This window comes from Gymnogyps californianus, chromosome 18, assembly GCF_018139145.2.
Source record: "Gymnogyps californianus isolate 813 chromosome 18, ASM1813914v2, whole genome shotgun sequence".
NCBI classification, from domain to species: domain Eukaryota; kingdom Metazoa; phylum Chordata; class Aves; order Accipitriformes; family Cathartidae; genus Gymnogyps; species Gymnogyps californianus.
In genome coordinates, this window is record NC_059488.1 from 6,830,421 (window position 1) to 6,849,279 (window position 18,859).

Below are 18,859 nucleotides of genomic sequence, written 5' to 3' on the forward strand. Positions count from 1 at the left end.
TTCCATTGTTGTGCCTTGTGGGTTGTTCCCCTTAGCCTTGCTTGAATTTTTCTCATCTGATTCACTGGAAGTTTTACTCCGTTTGGGCACTTGGCAGGGTATAATATGTAAGTGTCTTGTTCGCCCTTCCCCAGCTGCATCAGGGAGGTTAAGTTTGCATGTATTTGAAAAGCATAGTGTATACACATTCTGTGACAGGTGAAGCACTGCAATGGAAATGTATTAAATTCCTTGTTGACTTGGTCTTGCTGGTCCTATTTTTGCTTTTATAAATATTAAATGTTGTTTCTGTGGGAGAAAAATACCAAGGCTTATTTGAGCAAGTGACTAAGTGCCTGACAGCATCCTGACTAACCGTTGCATGAGTGTGTTTTGTCTTTCATGTGATAAATACCCACTTGTCTTCAGAGGCTGTGGCAGAAGTTAAAAGCCTGCAAACTTCAAACTTCATGGTGTTCTGCCATGTCTTATTGCCAGGTTTTATGGTTCTTTTCCTCTCCCAGAGGGTTTTTGTTAAAATCAGGCTCTTTAAAACATTTGCTGCAGAAGCATTCAGTTTCTTTAGACTCAACATTCCTATGAGCCAACAGAGGGGAGAGCCGTGAGGTCATCAAGCCCATTTTCCAGGCTTGCTTGTCTTCCAGCAAAAAATAGGACATTTTAAGTGCAGCACTCTAGTTTATGCCTGTTTTCATGCAGTGCAAACTATACAAAGCTCAGTCTGGCAGTAAACGTAAATATTGTTAAGGACAGTGTGGAAATCTGCAAAGTTTCAAGAAAAATGCAAAGACTAGGTGTCTGTGACAGAAGCAACGTAAGGCACAAATCCTCCCTCTGTAAATTCTTCTAACTCTCAAAAATAAAATATAAATCAAGAACAGCAAAGGTAACTTGTAATAAGTCTTTTCAACTAACATGCCTCTATCTTGGGAGAAAGCATCCACAAATGTTATAGGACTTTTGTTTCAGTTATACCAGGCTCAATAGACATTGCCCTGGTGGAGAGGAGAGTATGACTAAACCTGAACTAAGGACCAGTCTGTTCTTTTTCAAGTAGGGTCAATAGCCGTTCATCATCAACAAAGTGGCTTTCTGTGTATTCTGTGCTGGGCAGCCTCTTGAGCCCGTTCTGTCAGTATGTGGGCTTGTTGCTGACAGTTTGTTAGATTAAAGTACTCTGTTTGAAAAGGTGCAGCCACACTTGGCAAAAAGAGTTGTCAGGCTTCCAGTCGTAATGCCATTTCTGGGACATGAACACAAAAATATAAACAGTACAGTAGATGAGGTGGGGTGAGGAAGGGGAAAGGAAGCAGTGTTGTTTTGGTGTGGGTTTTTTTTTTTTTTACTCTTGCAGTCAGTTATTTCATTAGCTCAGTAAGTTTGCTTTAAATGTTAGGTACCAACGTGCTCTTCTACAGATCTTGGTTGAGAATTATGTTCATGCATGCATGTGGGGTTAAGATCTTTCCACTGGAGGAGGAATTGCAGGAAAAGCCACTAACGGTTTTGTTCTCAATTCAGTAAATCCATCTTGCTGAGTGTGTGGAGACTAACTTTGTTTTTCCTTAACACCCAAAACAGCCTCAACATAGTGAACTCTTGTGGTAACACTGACCTACCTTTGCTTATGCCTGGGATCTGGAGTTTCTCACTGTATCATGAGGCAACCTATTCTGTGCTGAGACTTGAAGTCCTGGTTGGTTGCTTTTCTCTGCTTTCTATCAGGCTGTGCTTCATGGCAGACTGATTCATGATGCTCTCCATTAGAAGTGATTTTTTTCTTCACCTAACACATCTTTCCCATGCAGAGATCAGCTTTTTTGCTCAATGGCTGATCAGTTTTCACTCCAGTTTGCAATAGCTTGTAAAGGCTGGCTGCTGCCAGTATTGCAGTGTTTCTTGTTGGACTATAAAACAAAAAAAAACAGGAGAAAAAACAGCTAAGATCCACCACTGTAAGGGCTGAAGATGCTTCTGAATGTTTAGCCATTCCTTGGTACCTTGGATACAATGCAGAGGGGAAAAAAAAAAAACTTATGAAACTTCCGCAGCACGTACCACTGTGCAATGGAGTGTTCAAGGAACTCCTTTTGTGCCTCATTTGTGACAGATATCTCTCTGACAGCCACAAAAATTCTCTATGGAGAGAGATGGTTTAGTGAGAAGGATTTGTTGCATTTTAACTACTGCTAGTTTGTGGGCTAGAAATGCAATTCAGCAAACTGCAGGTGAGGAACATTTACCTGCAGTATTGCAGGTCAGAACTGAAGTCCTGAAACTGCTTAGAGGACTAGAATGAGAATTGTAGTGTGCTTGGTCTTAAGTGCTGATACCCTTATTTTACTGGGCACTAAAACGTGTTGGCTGAACTGATTTTGAGAGGGAGAGGGAACTGCCCATGGTACACGAACAACCTGAGAAAATGAGGACTCAAGAGCTATGCCATACACTTGTCATGAGACAAGAACAGTGCTCGTCAGATGGTCTTTAACCTTCACTGTTGAGGAATCCACCCCAAAATCTCTCCCAGTTCTTTGCTATCGTTGCGGGGAGCGGGGGCGACAGTACATGGCCTCTCTGGTAACAAATGACATGACTTGACCTAGCTGCAATTTCAGTATGTAGCTGTTTGTCCTGTCCCTCCATGAATATGGGAAGTGGATAATTCCCTCAAAGCCATAACCTCTCATCACTTTTGTCATCGTCTTGGTGTGCACTGAGTTTGTAATTGTATTAGAGCGCAGTGCTAAAATCTAGGCTGTGTGCCAGGTGGGATCTTACTAGCGGTGAGTCAAGTGTTAGGACTACTTTGGTGTCATGTATGTGTAAAACACCTATTTATATAGCCCAATATGTCTGCTGTTGCATTGCTATGTTAGCTGCTCATTTTCGGTTTGTAGTCCATTGTAATCTTCAGCTCCTCCCTGAAGAAGTGATACTTAGTCCTTTATTCTGTAATTAAGAAGTTTATTATTTCTGAAGAGTAAACTTTGTAGCTGTCTCGCTGCGTTGTCCCATATTTTTCAGACCATTACTTTGATTTGCCAGAATCTTTCTGCATTCTAGTCGTGTTCTCAAATATGTAGCTCTTAGTGTCTTCTGCAGATTTAATAAGCGAGTTCTCTATTCCATTACCCAGGCAATTACTGAAAATACTGAATAGAAGTGAACCCAGGACTCTCTGGAACCACACTCAATGTTCTTTCATTTTTGACAGGAAGCCATTGAGTACATCTCAATGCATGCTTTTCCAATTAGTTATGCATCTACTCTGGTTTTGTCTAGCTCATGTTTCCCCAGATTTCTTCCTGTGTAACTGTGGGGAAAACCTTTGTCAACATGGAGAACTTAGGAGATCTACATGTTCTCTGTCCTGATAAGCTTGATGTGATCTCTTCCAGGCAAATGTTTACTGTTTACTAATTCCATCTTTCTTCTTTAAGCAACCTGCTTAATTTTCTCCCCCCCCCCCCCCCCCGCTTTTTTTTATTTCAATAGGGAATGAAGTTGCTATTTGATCTGTATTCTTCTGACCCTTTCCCTATTCTCCTAAACACAAGCTCATCTAGGTCCGCTCTAAAGTGTCTGAACCACTGATGATCCCAGTACTGCCACCTCTAGAGAGTCACTGAACACACCCGTTTGAGTAAATTATTTTTCCAGTACATGAACAGAAGCTGATATCTGACATGGAACTAAGGGCATTATCAGAAGAGTGTATCTGAAGATTACTTCTCCTCTTGAGTGATACTGTGAAAATGTTTTTAGCTAGTCTGATCAAATAAAGTATTCTTGCATGGTAAACAGCAGGTGAAAGCACACAAAGACTGACAGCGGCATCTTTGAACAGGACAGTTTTATGTATGCTTCCAGGCATCCCTCGTGAATGCATTCAGCTATTGGCACTCTTACTTTCAGCATCCAAAATAAACTTTGTAGCACATTTGTGGGGAAAAAATACCTGCATGGAATGAGAATCATATTGTGCAAATAAAGCAGATGTCTTGTGCATGCGAATAGCCTGTTTTGTGTAGCGACAGAGAAAGCTACTGGGCTGAAGAGCTTGTTGAGTAGCCAAGGTAGTTCTGAGAGGAGTGGTGCTGTTCTGGCTGGATAAACAGTTCAGTCTGCCTAATGTTTGAACGGTATTATGAGGCTTTATAGTTCAATGGTCAGATTGCCATGACAAATCCAGACTTGGATGGTGTAAAAAGGATGACCTCTCTCTCCTGTTTTGTTGCTGTTCATTGAGTAATTTTGCTATTAAAAGGAGTTGGTGTGCATTAAGCTAATAAGGTTCGTTTTGGGGCACTGTCCACTGTGTGTGCATTTGTATAATACGTTGTACCTATTTTAATAGGTTGAATAGCATTTAATAGGTTAATAGCATTGCAAATGCGGAAGAAAGTCTTTAATGCACAGAATTAAGGGTGTTCAGCTGTATAGCAGGATGGTTTTTTTAAGCAAGCTGCTGAAACTTTAGCAAATAAACACCTGGTTTAACTGTTTAACCACCCCTGCTATCTTCTTTCAAGTACAAGCAAATATTTTTTTGCTGTTTTAGTTTAATGATAGACGGGGAGGACCTTGAGGCTCTCAAGGACAGTGGCCTTGCTCCCAACGCCCATCAGTGTTGTGTCCAAGATGATACCTGGCCTGCAAAATGGTAGCAATAGGAGAGACCCAACATCGAGACTGCTAGGTCTTGGTAAAGAGATGCTTGAGAAGTGTTATTTGATATGCACAGGAAGACAAGCATGGGCTACTGGTGAAGTGGATGTTACAGTTCAAGTTCTGTTCTCTGATGTTTCTCCCTTCTCTTCCAGGGTGACGACTTCTGGAGTAATGGAGGGCATGAAGAAGGTCAAGAAAGTGGTGAATGGTTCAGCAGAGCCACAGGGCGAGTGGGAAAGCACGGCATGATGGACTGGACTAAGGCAGCACTTTCAGAGAAACTTTTTTAATTTATTAATATTACTCTCAGTGGAAAGGGAGCAACTAGCACTTCCCAACACTGAAACTGCAGAGTGGGGTGTGTCTAGGGAGAGCAAAGCAGTGCAGAAATATAACTATTCCTCTGATCATAACAAAATGGGATCTCTTGGTACCTGCAAGAAGTGTGAAGCTTTCCTAGGGATTTTGGGTAGCTTATTCTTTTTTCCCCTTTCTGGATCAGTTAGGTATTCTGAATTGTTTGCAGTTGCGTTCTTCAGAATGTGTAATACTAATGTGAAGAGAGACTTTTAGTGTGTATGTAAAGTATATATTTTATATAATGCGCATATATATACACACTTGCTATGTAACATGTATGCTGGGAATTACAAAGCGTGTCAGAAGGTGGGAAAAGAAGATAACAGATGTAAGTATTCTTTTTGCTTTTTATAAACTCTCCTTTTGGCTTGGACAAAACATTGCAAAATGAATAGAAACAACTGCAGTTATTTGAGAGACTAAATGGGATATTGGATCAGATGACTTCGGCCGCTACTCGCATCAGTGGGAAAGTTGATAAGTATCTTCTTGTCTTATCCATGCAGGTATCCACTTGAATGTGTCAGGTTTTCAAACGTATTGCTATACAGGAAGCAAGTGACTGTTCTCTATTAAAAGCACTAGCTCATAGTGCAATAAGCATCAATGTAAATTCTCCACTGTTCATGGAGTTGCTCTTGATTCACACCCACCTGACAAGAAGTACACAAGAGGTGTAAGACTGATGCTTGCTTTTTAGGGGTCTGCCATGCTATCTTAAACATTTAATTTCAAGCTGTGACCCAGAGCACTTTGATCTGCTTTAGAAAATATTTTCAAGGTATTTCAAAAGACACTCCTTTCTGGCACAGTATAAACAGTACCAGAATCTAGTGGAAATGTGCCTAGCAAATGTACTGCAGCGTAAATCTCTGGTTCACCATTATCCTGAGTTACTTTTAGCCTCTTTGGATGGCTACTTGTACCTCTCTGGCTATGTAGGATTAATGATACTGCTGTTTGAGATGAGCTGAACTGGTCAAAATGGTATTGCTGCCAAAACCAGGCAACTGCAGCTCCCAGTCTTAAATGGTTTTTGTCAGGAAAGGGGAAGGTTATGACCAGAACCTCGACGCAGGGGAATGTGGAAATCTTGACTATTAGCTGCAAACTTGCAGTGGAGTCTTTGTAGACATGTTACAAATGCCATGTGTGTTTTATCTGTATTGTTAGTAAGGCAAGCTGGTGCCCATAGCTGTAGTAGTAAGGCATAGCAAATGATTGTTAATTTGGGGGAGGATGGAAGTGGTTCACTGATGTAATGAGGATAGCTTTAAGAAAAATAAATCAAGTGTAACTCACTGACCCACTGAAGCCTTAATATTCATGTAGAGACATTGATGTATGGTGCTGTTGAGCAAGTGCTTCTGTCAGGGTGACAGGGATAGGCATCATCACAGAGCTTCGGATGTGCCAGCATCTTTTACAAGCTTATTTAGGAATTGCTTTTTTGACTGAAGGGACTACATCTCTGGGGCACAACTGATTAGAGGACTATTAGCCACTAGGGTTTTTTTATTCTTTAAGTTTAGAAGAGAGATTTTCTTTGGAACCTTGAACCACTTCTTCCTCAGTCTTGAACAGGGATTGTAGAGCTCTTAAATGAGCAGTCTGTACCAAGACTTGCTGTTTGAAGAGCAGCATTGTTTTCTCTGGTTGCCACTTCTTTTCCCAGGTGGTGGTTCCATGCATCATGGAAATGGTAAAAATGAATCTACCTGCTTTGATACCTGGAAGTGGTTTCTCTTCAGCTAAAGCAAGAGAATAGCCCTCTTCTCTGGGTACAGGGTCCTTTTCTATGTTTTCCTCCTGAGCTGTAACTGCATAGTAATCACAGCAGTGATTGTTTGACTTTTGCTGTCATTGTCTTGCAATGGTACAGTTTTAGTGGAAACAGAGAGCCTACACCACTAGAAAGGCTGTTAGGTGACCTGTGAGCCTTTTAGACCTTCTGTGTGAAGAAATCTTCTGCATATTAAGTAGCTGAGGTGTGAGAAATTGGGCTATAAACAAATATAGGCAGTCCCAGTTCATCATACAGTTAAATACAATACCTGAAAAACTCATCCTCTCACTCTGCAGTTACTCTGTCCCTGTGGAAATGTCACTGTCTGCATCCAAAGGGCTACTCAAACAGGCTGTAAACTTTGTTCAGAGTAGACCACTGGAGACTTGAAGTCTTTTGGCACTGAAGTATGTAAGGGATAAGGATTTGCTGTCAGGAACAGAAACGCAATAACAGTGTTAATCTGGACATGATGCTGTCTTAGAACCCGTTAATACCTTTTGTGAATGAGATGTGAAATTCTGGTGGGTGTGGCATTTCATCCAAAAAACATGAGGGGCTGTGCCAGGATCCCAGCATGTGCTGAGCTGGTTCCAAACAGCTGCCTATTCCATACCTCAGCATCAGTGGAGCTGCTGATTTGGCAAGCGCTTTTACCTTAGTCTCAGGTTTCTTTTTTTTATATGCATTTTTTGCTAAAGTTGTGTATGGTGTAGGTTTATCTGCCAAGTCCCTGGCTCACTAGTCAAAGGCCAAAAAATGGGTGATTTCTTTTTGTCTCGGCATGAAAAGCCACGGCAGTACTCTGAAAGTGTTTTTAGAAGAGCTTTTTCCAAGTTCAGACCTGAGCTTCCGCAGTCAGCTATACGACCAACTTCAGCTGGCACTTAATGCAGGATGCTAACCAGCAGTACAACAGTAACTAGTCAGACCTAAGCATTAGTAAAGAAAATGAATGTGGATGTACAAGTCAAAAAACAGTGACAGAAGGTTCTTCCTGCAGCCATTTCCAAAGTGAATTTCCACTTTCTGTGGTGGAATTCCTCGGAGCAGGTCAAAAAATTTGTCTTGCAGGATTGTGTGATGGATTGGACAGTGGCTGGGACGTTGGAGGATGGAGAGGATGGCTGCAGTTGTGCTTCTCTCGCAGCACAGTGTGTGCTGTACCACAAAGCATCAAAGGGAGGGCTACTCCCTCCCCCTTCCTCCCAAGGCGAACCCACATCTGCATGACTGGCAAGTGCATGACTCTATTGCTAGTGAAATGCAGCAGCTTAGAGCTCACCAGGCAGGATAATCGCAGTGCTTGCCTTTCAAATGCTGATGGCTGTCTATCTTGTAGGAAGCTCTGTCTTTCTCAGGGAGGGAAGATAGAAGAGCTGCTTGTGGCTTACAGATCGTTTTGGGATAGAGCCTTACTTTCCTGTCTCTGCCTTTTACTGAAGTGATCAACTAAAACGATCACCCTGCGAGCACACAGCAGTATAATGACAGGAGTCCTGGGAAAGCAGGTCTGGTGCAATTCAGAATAAATGGTTTTGAATGCATTCACGTATGTTGCTGCAGTGGAGGTACTCTGCACCCTCTGCAGACAAAAATGAGATTGGTTCAGTCTTCAGCTGTAATGCAGGTTATGCCCCAGTAAATCCCTGTTGATGATGACATGCAAATGCCACTGATGCACTCCTTCCTGCTGTAACTGTTCAGCAAGCTGTCTTCCAGAGGAAACCTCCTTGCAGTGCGACTGCCAGATTCTTGCATTCTTCAGGCTTGAAAATGTTTTCCTTGATGGTTCATCAAGAGACGTACTAAAAGAAAGCAAGACATAATGGGGTCATCTGGAACACTGCTGCTGCTTGCTCACAATGTAGCAGTTGGAGTTGAAGAAGCCACATGCTGTCCTATTAAGATGCTCTTTCATGTTGTCATCTAACTCAGCATGTCATGATCTGTGCAGTGCATTGTTCAGTGTTTCTCTCCAGCTGAGTACCCTGTTCCTGGATTTCCATGCTGGCATACCCTGGGAGCATGTTGTAAAAATTTGCTGCATTGCAGTATTTTGTCTTGGAGCTAGTAATGTGGAAGATGTATTTTTCTAAGCTAAGTTGACTCTCTCTAGCATGAGTGTGCATCCACCATGGGTCCTTAAGCACTGTAACATTCCTTCTGGCCATGAAAGGGCATGTCCTAATCACTCCAGTGTGCACATTTGGTGCAAGTCCAATGGAGGATTTTTAGTGTGTTAAGTCTTTTTTTCCTTACAGTATGCTCCTCTTAGAGAAGAGAAATGCAGTCTGGCCAGTGACAATCAAACTGACAAGAAAGGGGGTTTTTTTGTTCTTTGTTGAAAATTGCCCGGCTGCATTTGAAGCAAGTATTGGGTATTTGTATGTTCTGTTGAGCTCTGAGAACTGAAGTTGCTTAGCTATTAAAAAAATAATCGGGTAGTAGCACAGGTATTGAAGGGAAGGAAATCCTTCCTCCTTCAGTCTGTCTGGTTTGTCTCCTTCAGTTTGACCTGTCATGATAGCTAACAACCTACTGTTACTTTAAAGCAAATGTGTTTTATTGATTCTGTGTTATGACCTCCAATCATAAAATGTTTCCCCATTTTTCACCTTTGTAAAAAGAGCATGGAGCTGCGGCCTGCAGTAGATGGAAGGTACAGTGATATTTGAAACATAATGGGACTTACACTGTCTAAAACCTATGACCTTGTGTGCAACTTCAGTAACCTGAATGTTTCATGAAAACTGAGGTGGTGCTGCCCAGAGGCATTTGATCAATGTTTCTGTGTGTTCCCTGGGGTTGATTTGTTGGAAAACGTCATTCTAAATTGGATTAATCTGGCTTTTCTTGTAGCCGCTGGGTATGATGCTGTTTTGGGCTTATTAATCACTTTTACTTAGCAATATTGGGAAGCTGTGTATTTTCCCCCTTGTAGTTTCTCGCTTGGATATAGCAATGATCCTGTAAGAACTGCGCATGATATGTACTTGTGAATGGCTGGAACAGGATTTAAGGAAAATACTGAGATACTCACTCACATGTAAAGTGATGGTACTGGACGAAAGCGGCTGAGAAAAAGAGTCACTCCCTGTAGGTTGACTGTCTCAAGAACCCATTTATGTTTTGACTGCAGCAATCCTGTAGAAAGGACAATTCTTAATAAATATTTCCCTGTGGGATTTCACTCAGTGTTCTGCTCTCTGTGTAATAAAGTAGAGCTGACCTCCACGTTATCAGAAGCACTTTGTCTTGTAGCTAGGATACTGGAGCATTGGGCTGGTACCTGTTCTGTCAAAACAGAGTATGGGTCTAAATAGCTTCCCTTTCCCTTTAGTAACTATTAATAATTAATTCTAGATCCTCTTGTGTCATTAAGCAGCTTTAGGGCACCTTGTACAATGTAGCTTTGAATTCATCTAGTAAATGACCTCCAAAAGAACTCAAAAAGACTTCCCTGTGTACAGCAAGGTCCGGTTCCAGGATTTTTGGTGACCTGTAAATATCCTATTCCTCAGTTCATGTTCAGATGTACAAATGGATTTTTTCAGTATTTTTTTAAACTTTATTAAAAGAACAACAGTATTTGAAGAGAAGCAAGGTAGATACAAATCAGGATGGTCTGTGTAACTTGTTTTCCCTGCTGTGATGCAAACCTGTAAAATAAAGATTGACCAGAAAGAAGTTTAATGCATCTCATTTTCTGCTTCTGAACTGCTGGCAACCAAGCTGACCTGTTGATTCCAAAGTCTGCATTTCCCCATGCCTGACTTCCATTCGCAGCTATTAACACCTGCATCGTGGCTACAGGGCCAAATCACAAAAATCTGGTGTGGAAAAAACTTTTCTAGGGCAAAAGCTTTCCTGTCAGTGACCCACAGTGGGCTTCACTGAGGTGCCTTGCCTTGAGCTGAAAGACCTCCAGGTACTAGGTATGTGCCTAGCTCCTCTTTTGGTTTTGTAAGCTGAACTTATGCAGTAGTTTGTGGACTGAGTCTCAAATGAATGGAAGCGTTTCTCATAGCCCTCTTTCTCACAGCCTGGCAGTCTTGGCGGGCGCATCCAGGGCTTGTTGCCGCTCGCCAGCGTTGTGGTCTCCTCGTTCCACAGGGCTTGGTGTCACCTTGCCATGCAAGGGAGGACAAGGAGCTGGTGCTTTGAACCTTGGTGACCAGATACAAATTAAGGGTAGAAACCTGTATTTTGAGTAATATCCTTTGTGGATCTGGGCACATGATCTCAAAGGGGCAAGTCCTTGACCTGTTTGTTTTAGGCTAGACTGAGGGTGGTTTGGGACTTCTGTCGTTCTCTTCCTGAGATGTCAGGATCTAACCATGTGTTTCAGTTCTGCAAACTGGTTGGGTTGGCAGGGATGAGGAGGGCAAGGTATTTCTGTGAAGTGCTCTTCCTGATAATCCCCCGCCCCTCAAAAGCATATGTCCTTCATCACAAAATGTAAGTCTTCAAGATGTTTCTTACAGTTTAGCCTATAGCTCTCATCCTACCACAGAGGGGTAATGCCAGAAATAGCCTGTGTTCTCTACCCTGCAAATCCCAAGCAGCCAGTTCTGCGTTGCCTCAAGCCTTTGGGTGGGTGGTGTTTTACCAGGGAACTAAACTATAAAAAGTACATGGGTTTTGGACTTAGTAATACCCAACTGTAGAATAAAACAAACTTTGTGTGATGAAGGTGGTGGCTGGTTGTTGCCCTGGGATAGCCTACATCTATTTCATGCAGGTAGTGCTTGGATGTTAGGTTTCTCCAAACTGAACATCCTCTGCATTTTCTGTCTGTTGTATATTTGGCCTTAAAACATTCCCCCTTTAAGTGACAGCAGCCAAACTCATCCCTGCTTTAAGTGCACAGCGCTCCAGTGGAGCTGCACTGGGCCAAAAAATCACTCAGCTGTAAAGAAAGGTGAAATGTTAGGGGTGGGGTGTGTAAAGTGGGACTAAATTGTGGGAAGACTCACTTGAGACTGAGACCAAGTGTAGGTTATGTGGGAAAAAATCTTGATTTCTGACTATCAAGGAGAGACAAAAAGAAAAAGCCCTAACTGCAACAGAGCTCCTAGTACTTAAGGTCTATTGCAAGTAGAGATTGTCTGGTAGACTTACATAGGGATGGGAATAAACAAAACCAGAGCCCTAACAAAGCTTTCCTCAATGTGCTGTGTTTGGATGCAAGTTTGTAGGTGTTTTCCTGTCCAGGGGAGGTAAAGCGTTCTACCTGCTTTAAGGATTTTCGTCTAGGGTCTGAAATTCTGAGCTGTCTTGATCATTTGCTGCTCCTTGTTGCAGTCCAAGCTGCCTGCTGTCAATGCTCTTGCTCTAGCAAGATTATCTTCATGGCTGCAAAGAGCTGCCTTCTCTTTAAATCTTGCTTTTACCTTCCTTTGCCTTCTGACTGACAGGCTCTAATGAGCAGGAGCATGTTGTAGTGCCCTGTGTAGTGAATGGTCAATAAAAACAAATTGCTTTGTACAGAAGAGGTAATAACACAGCTTGTATTGGCACAGCTGATCCTGATATTGGGGTCCTCAGTTAGGAGATAAGGGCTTTCATGTGTCTTAAGGAATAACAAATGCATGTCGTCCCTTTCTTCTCTCTTTTCTCATCCATGGAAAATAACGTAACTTGGGGTGACACTGCTTTCTCGTGACTCTTCCCCTGTGGAATATTTTTAGTGGGGTGGCTGAGATAGAATGCATGAGATGGCTTTTGTATTACTGAAAAAAAATACAGACATGCAAGGTGAGGCTGTTACAGTGGTGGTAGGTGGCATAGGGAGGATCAAAATGGAGGGGATGGCTTAAAACTCCTTTTACTGCTCCCTCTTGGGATGATTGTGCTGAGCTTGGCAAGAGACTTCCAGCATCCTCAATGAGAGGAGCTGTTAACAACCTGGGTTTCCTACGGCAAGGGTAAATATATTAATAAGGGTTTTTTTTGTCCCTGAGGACACTGTTCTGGGTGCTGATCTTCTGTGCCGTCTTCAGTCCTGAGTCATTTTTGCAGGGTGGCACAATATCCCGTTGGCAGCCTGTCGCCCTAAGAATGCGTATGCACCCACTGCTTGCTGTGGGGCGTGGAAGAGCAATTGTTAGTGCCTCAGCTGCCTCTGCCCCTGCGCTGCTCGGGCTGCTTTGTGCTGCAGGAGCTCCGTGAAGTTGGAAGGAATCCCACACCCGGCACAGCTGCGAAGGAGATGTAGATCAATACCTGGGAGAAGCCAAACTTGTTCGTTTTGGGATGGATCTCATACCGGGAGGCGGTAGCCAAATTGAAGGGGCTACAAAGAACAGCTGCAGTGACCGAGACGAAAGGATTGGGCAATGAGAGAAGATTATAAGAATTAAAGCTGTAAGCTTGACTAAGTGATGATTAAAAAGAGCCAAGAAGATGTAGTGTGCTACAAAATGGCTGCATGGGGGGAAACTGCAGAAACGGGTGGGGAATTGATTAGTGTGGCTCAAGGCCTGAGCTGTGGAGAGGTGAGATGAAATGAAAGCGGAGGAAAACAAGATGTTAGGAGAAACCTTTTGCCAATGAGATGGGTTTGGCTGCAAACCATCTCCCTGGAGAAATGGAGGCAGTTCTGTGTTGTTTTAGATAATCAACACTAGACTGGACAAATCACTGCTAAATACACTGTAGGGAACGACCCCTTGTTGGCTGTGAGCTGGACTAAATGCCTGACTCAGTCTTTTTCTATTTGCTTGTCTCTGCGTGAAGTATATTGCGTGCATAATTTCTGGTTTGGGGTTCACTTTTTGTTTTACTGTTAAACCTTGTAGATGCCTTGAGTGAGCTTGGCTGCTCCATAAGAGGAACATAGAAGTACTACATTACAATGAAGCTGGTACATGTGCGCCCTAATCTGTATTCATGGTAAGTCAGGGTTTTAACTGTTGCTGCAAAAACTGAGCAGAAATATCTGCTGGGATTTACCAAGCACACAATGCCTGTGTATTGCCATGAATCAGAGCAGCCTTGTGGGAGGCAACGGTTCAACCTCGTATGGCAACGGAAGTTGAAAACTAGGTACAGGACAATTTTGTACGTTTGAATGTTTTTTGGGTTTTGTGGTTTTTTAATTTAACGATTGCAGGGTGGGGTTTGGGTGGACAGACATCAGTGCTGACGGCGCAGTTTGCTTACGAAGCTTGCTCAAGAGGCTCGTGTCTCGTCTTAAAACCAGAGCAGGGCAGCAGTGACCAGCCCCGGCCGCTGCTCCTCAGGCTGCTCCCCGGCAGCGTCTGTGGCGGGGTGGTGTGTGCAGCAGCCAGGCTCCACGCACCGAGAGGCTGACGATCTAATATGACTCATGAGTAATCTTTGAAAGAGCCTGAATTCTGTCTGGCTCGTAGCATGAAAACCACCACTGCAACTGTTCCCCTGTGCCACTCTGAGTGCTCGCAGCTCAGCATTGAATGGACAAAGACACCGAGCTACCTTCAGAGCGAAGATTTGGGCCGGAAAGCTGGCAGCTGGCATACCTGCCCTTTATTTTGAAGGTTCTTACATATATTTTTTTTTAAAAAAGCTTTGTTCTGCTCCAAACCCCGGTCTTGCAGTTTTAGGGACACTTCTCTCAAAGAGGGTTTTTTTTTTTTTTGAGTAAAAACATCTGCTGAAGCTGGGCAGCAGAATTGGTGAACGGTGCTCAAGTAACCTTGTACAGTGCATTTCTCACAGCGTGGAGAACCACCTCTCCAACCCCTCTTTCAGCCCTGACTGCGCTGGTGGATGCTGCGAGGCGTCTTTGCTGCGAAAAGCCGCTGCTACCTCTGTGACTGTGATCTTGCCTCACGCAACTGTGCAGCCCTTGCTTGGTTGTCGTTACGAGGAGCCTTTTTATTTTCTGCCCCTAAACAAAGGCGCTGCCTGCTTCTAGTATCGAGCCTTGTTTGAAGGCTCAGGGCGGCTGGGCTGAGCTCTGCGGTTCCTGTACTGCAGGATGAGTGTGGCAGGAGCAGAAAAAGAAGGTGGTTTCCCAGTTGCCAGCTGTGATTTGTGATGTGCCACAAAGGATAGATCGCAACACCTCCTCCTGCTTGGCTTTGTCTCAGCCAACTGCTGGCTGCACGCAGCAGGCAACCGGGAGAACAGCTGATTTCACCACAGCCACCCTTTCCAGGTTCCCACATTAGCATAACAATTACAGCCCCAGAGGCTGTAAAGAGAATACAGTCTTTAAAAAAAATATACTAGAATTTAACAGAGAAATTAATAGCGTAGCAAATTGCAACGCTCAGCGCGTCGGATGCATGTCAGTCTTGAAAGACAGCTGTACGTGCGGCCTTGGCACAGTTGTGCTGATTTCCAGACCTTCCCCTGCATTTGGCCATCATTTTAACATCTGCAATTCTGTTCCCTGGGGAAAGAGCCTGCAGGGCACCATTCCCGCTGCCGTTTACCCAAAAACCTGGTACGTTTTGTTTCCATTGTGTTTTCTCTAAAGCCATGCTATGTATTGGCACTAAAATGCCGTGCTATTTGAAATCAATTTATAATGGTGATAGCCAGTAGGGCTGCTAGAGTTTGAGTCTCAGTGTTTTGGGTCATAAATCTTGATTTCTGAGGGCTTCCTTATTGAGTTGTATGTAGCTCAGCTATCAAAACAGTGACAACAGTAACTGCCAGCGCTTGGTGCTTGCTGTGGCCCGCAGTGAAACCAGGGGCGAAGCAAGAGCAGCACCCCTCGCATCTTGTCAAGCTTAAAAGAGCTTCAGGAACGCCCTGGCTGATGAGCTCGAAGCTGTGGAGTCCCATTTAAAGCTGCCCACGGTCTTGAAATCATACACGTATGTAAAATTGTTGTGATCTGAGATTAGGGTGATGCCTGGGAAGCTGAGGCACAGGCGAGGATGTCCCCAGGACTAGCTGGTGCATTCCTGCGTGTTCCCCGTTTGTGGCTGCTGCACCAGGATGTTGAACTCTCTCTACTGGCATTTTTTTTTTTTTCCCAAAACCCCATGAAAAGCAACTATTTTGGTGGCTCTCCATGCCAGCGGTGACCACAGCTTGTCTGGTGGAGCAGTCAGCGCTGATGCCAATAATTTCTTTGGCTCTTTTTCTGACTGAGTCAGATCACTTAAGCATTAACCTTAAAATAGTCACTATTTTTGTAGTTGATATAATTAATCTCGTGTGCGTGTATGTTCCTTCCCCATCCTAGGCTTTGAGGCTTCACCACTCCCCTGCTGACCGACTCCCTGCTTTGGCACAAGAAAGCTCTTAGCAAAACTTGGCTTTTTCACAAAAAAGCACGAAGTACGGCCTGTGTGCGCTCTGCTCGGCGAGTTCACTGCCGGGCAAGAAGGCTGTTTGCCTTTGCCACTGCTGTTTCCAGTACCAGATTCCTTGCTCGCGTGGTCGGTTGCTTTTGGAGCGCCTTCTCGATCTGCTTTTGCATGGGTGGATGGGGAAGGGGGATGTTCACAAGCCGACGGGTCTGGGGGTAACGCTGGCCACAAAGACGGCAGTAACAGACGGATGGATGGGTGGGTTTAGCGATGCGCTAGGAAGAAAGGAGTTGGTGAAGCCTGAAGCATGACTGGACCCTGTGTAGGGCCTCATCCAGCCCCGGGAAGGGGAGGAGAGAGGCAGGGGATGGGCTGAGCTGAGCCGGGCGGCGGATCCGCCGCCCGGCTCAGCTCAGCCCATCCCCTGCCTCTCTCCTCCCCTTCCCAAGGCAGCTCTTGCATCAAGGCACATCCAAGAGTGCAAGTGTGGGATACTGGATACTACCCCAGCCCCAATTTCCAGCCCTACTCATGGCTCCAGCTATGCCTGAGGTTGAGGGGTCCAGAGGGTGCTGTGCTTGGGCTGTGTTATACCACTGATTTTTCAGGTCTGAGCACATCGGCAGCGGGGAGGAAGGGCGGAAAGAAAAGACCTTTTGCGATGAAGCAAAGCGAACGACTGCTCTAGAGCTGGGCGGGGGGGGACACCGAACCTCGCTGCTTGCGTGCAGCTCTATTCCCATGAGGTGACTGTAATCCTGACAATTAAATCAACAAGGACGCAGTGGGGAAAACCCCCGTGATGGCGTCTGAGGATGCTTTATTAAATGCACGCAGCGTGGCGAGCCCACGTGGAACAAAAGACTGCGTGGCTGAGCCTGACAGACTTGCTGTGTCCTGGGGAAAAAGAGCTCAGTGGTTTTATTAAGTACTTTTCAGTAAATACCCGAGGAAGGGAAAGCTTTCTGCAGGCATAGACTCGGCTGCGCAGCCCACACAGCTCCCAGCTTTTGCAGTCAGAGCGTGGAGCACCCTCGGATCCCATCCCGACCTCCGGTGCTGGCGTGGCAGGAGAGGTAGCGGCTTCCCTATAAGCAAAACCTCGCTCTGACCGCGGCGGAGACAGCAAATATCACCCAGGGAATGATCATTTCCATGGCAGCGCGTTGCAATATGGTGAACAGACGGCAGATGCACCGCGAGCAGCACACGCAGTCGCTTAATAAAAAAAGCCAGCCCGGGCCGGGGCTGGGCAGGCTGCAAGCTCGTGCTGCAGTCGCTGGCGGTGGGGAGATGTGAACGCTGCCGAGGTCTGCCTTGGAAGAGAGATGCAGGGGGATTTGCAAAGCAAAACTGCTCTCAAGGGCTGGCCCTGCATTGGATTTTCCTCTCTGAGCAAACAACCCGGCTCCTTCCCTGGCGCACTGACCACATTCAGCTGGACAGGATTGTTTTGTGCCATAGTTGCTGTTTGGATTTCAATCCCGCCAGCCCCAGGAGTCTTTCCGGGCTGGGGCTATGTTTTTCTGGCTATAGAAATGTCACTGCATCCCAGAAAATGCCACTAGTGTTGTTATTTAAGCAATAATAGGGTTAAAGCTAATAATTAGGAAGAGAAAGTGACTGGCTTGCACAGTTTCCGATTACTTTTCTCCTCTCGTCTGTGTGATCTGAGCTCTCTCTTCAGTGTTCCCTGTGGAGGAACGGGCAGGGTGGAGGCAGGGTAAAGTTTTAAATAGAATTAAATCCCTTTAACATCAGTTTTGCATCAGCAGAGCTTGTGCTAAAATGCCTGTGCTGCACAGGGAAGGTTTGGGATGTTAGCCTTGCTTATCACCCCAGCCGGGCATGGGACAGGTCGTGTTCTGCACGCAGCAGGACACCCCTGCTGCAACGCGGTTACAGCCCGGTGACCACACATGAAGGGAAATACTGCCAAAATTGGTATTTTGCTGATGGGCAGCAAAGGAAGGGGCTGCACAGGGTATTTTGCAACAGATTTGGGGACCAAACCGAAATCCAGTGGGGCCTGTGCCTGAGTCTTGGGTGGGCCTTTGTCCCTAAAAGCCGTGCAAATATTGGTAGCGGCTGCGAGGGATGCTGGAGGGAAGACACGAGCCTTGCTGAGTTCTCGCAGCCGTGCACTGCAAATCCCCCGTCGCTCAGTGCCATTCCTCCTGTTCGTCCCCTGGGTGTGCCGCTGCTGGGTGCCCGAGCTGGGACCTGGTGATGGTGTTTTTATACTCTTCTGCCTTAATGAGCTCGTTTGTGGAAAGCTGGGTAATAGAGGACTATGCATTTTAGAAGTGTCTACCTGGGGAACGTATCCCCGAGAAGTGAGTGTCAGGCAACCCTTCACTGGTAAAAAAAAAAAAAAAGAAAGGTGCAGAGCCCAGGGTGTATCAGCTGTGCTCCTTTGTCCCCTTTGCAGATACCCCATGTGTTTTGTGTTGGGCTCTCCGCAGCCTCGCAGACAGGTTTTGCTGTACCCAAGCAGTTTTTTTCCCTCCTTGGCTGCTACCACAGAAGTCCAGGCATGCCTGGGCAGCTCCAGCGGGGCCTTCATTGCAACATAGGCGGGAAGAAAACTATTTATCGTGTGCATCGGTACAGCTAATGAATGTGTGCACACATACACAGAGAGCTTTTGTAGAGGCATAAAGCCCTGCATGGTTTTGAGGTGGAAAAGAGCTGAGTGCCACTGCTTTTAGCACTTGTACGGTTTCCTGGCTGTGCCGCAAACCCGCCGTAGGTTGAATCCGTGGGGTTTTTGAAGGGATTGAAC

The 18,859-nt window shown here is 45.1% G+C and overlaps 1 protein-coding gene across 1 annotated transcript in view; it reads left to right on the forward strand.

Annotated features, from left to right (window-relative positions):
* The window catches only part of GPR107 (G protein-coupled receptor 107), a 41,586-nt gene extending 31,076 nt beyond the window's left edge, over nucleotides 1-10,510 (forward strand). Inside the window, exon 18 of the mRNA XM_050907754.1 lies at nucleotides 4,827-10,510. Coding sequence (XP_050763711.1) covers nucleotides 4,827-4,923 — 97 coding nt within the window. The 3' untranslated portion in view covers nucleotides 4,924-10,510. The remainder of the gene's footprint in view (nucleotides 1-4,826) is intronic.
* The last annotated feature ends 8,349 nt before the right edge of the window (nucleotides 10,511-18,859 follow it).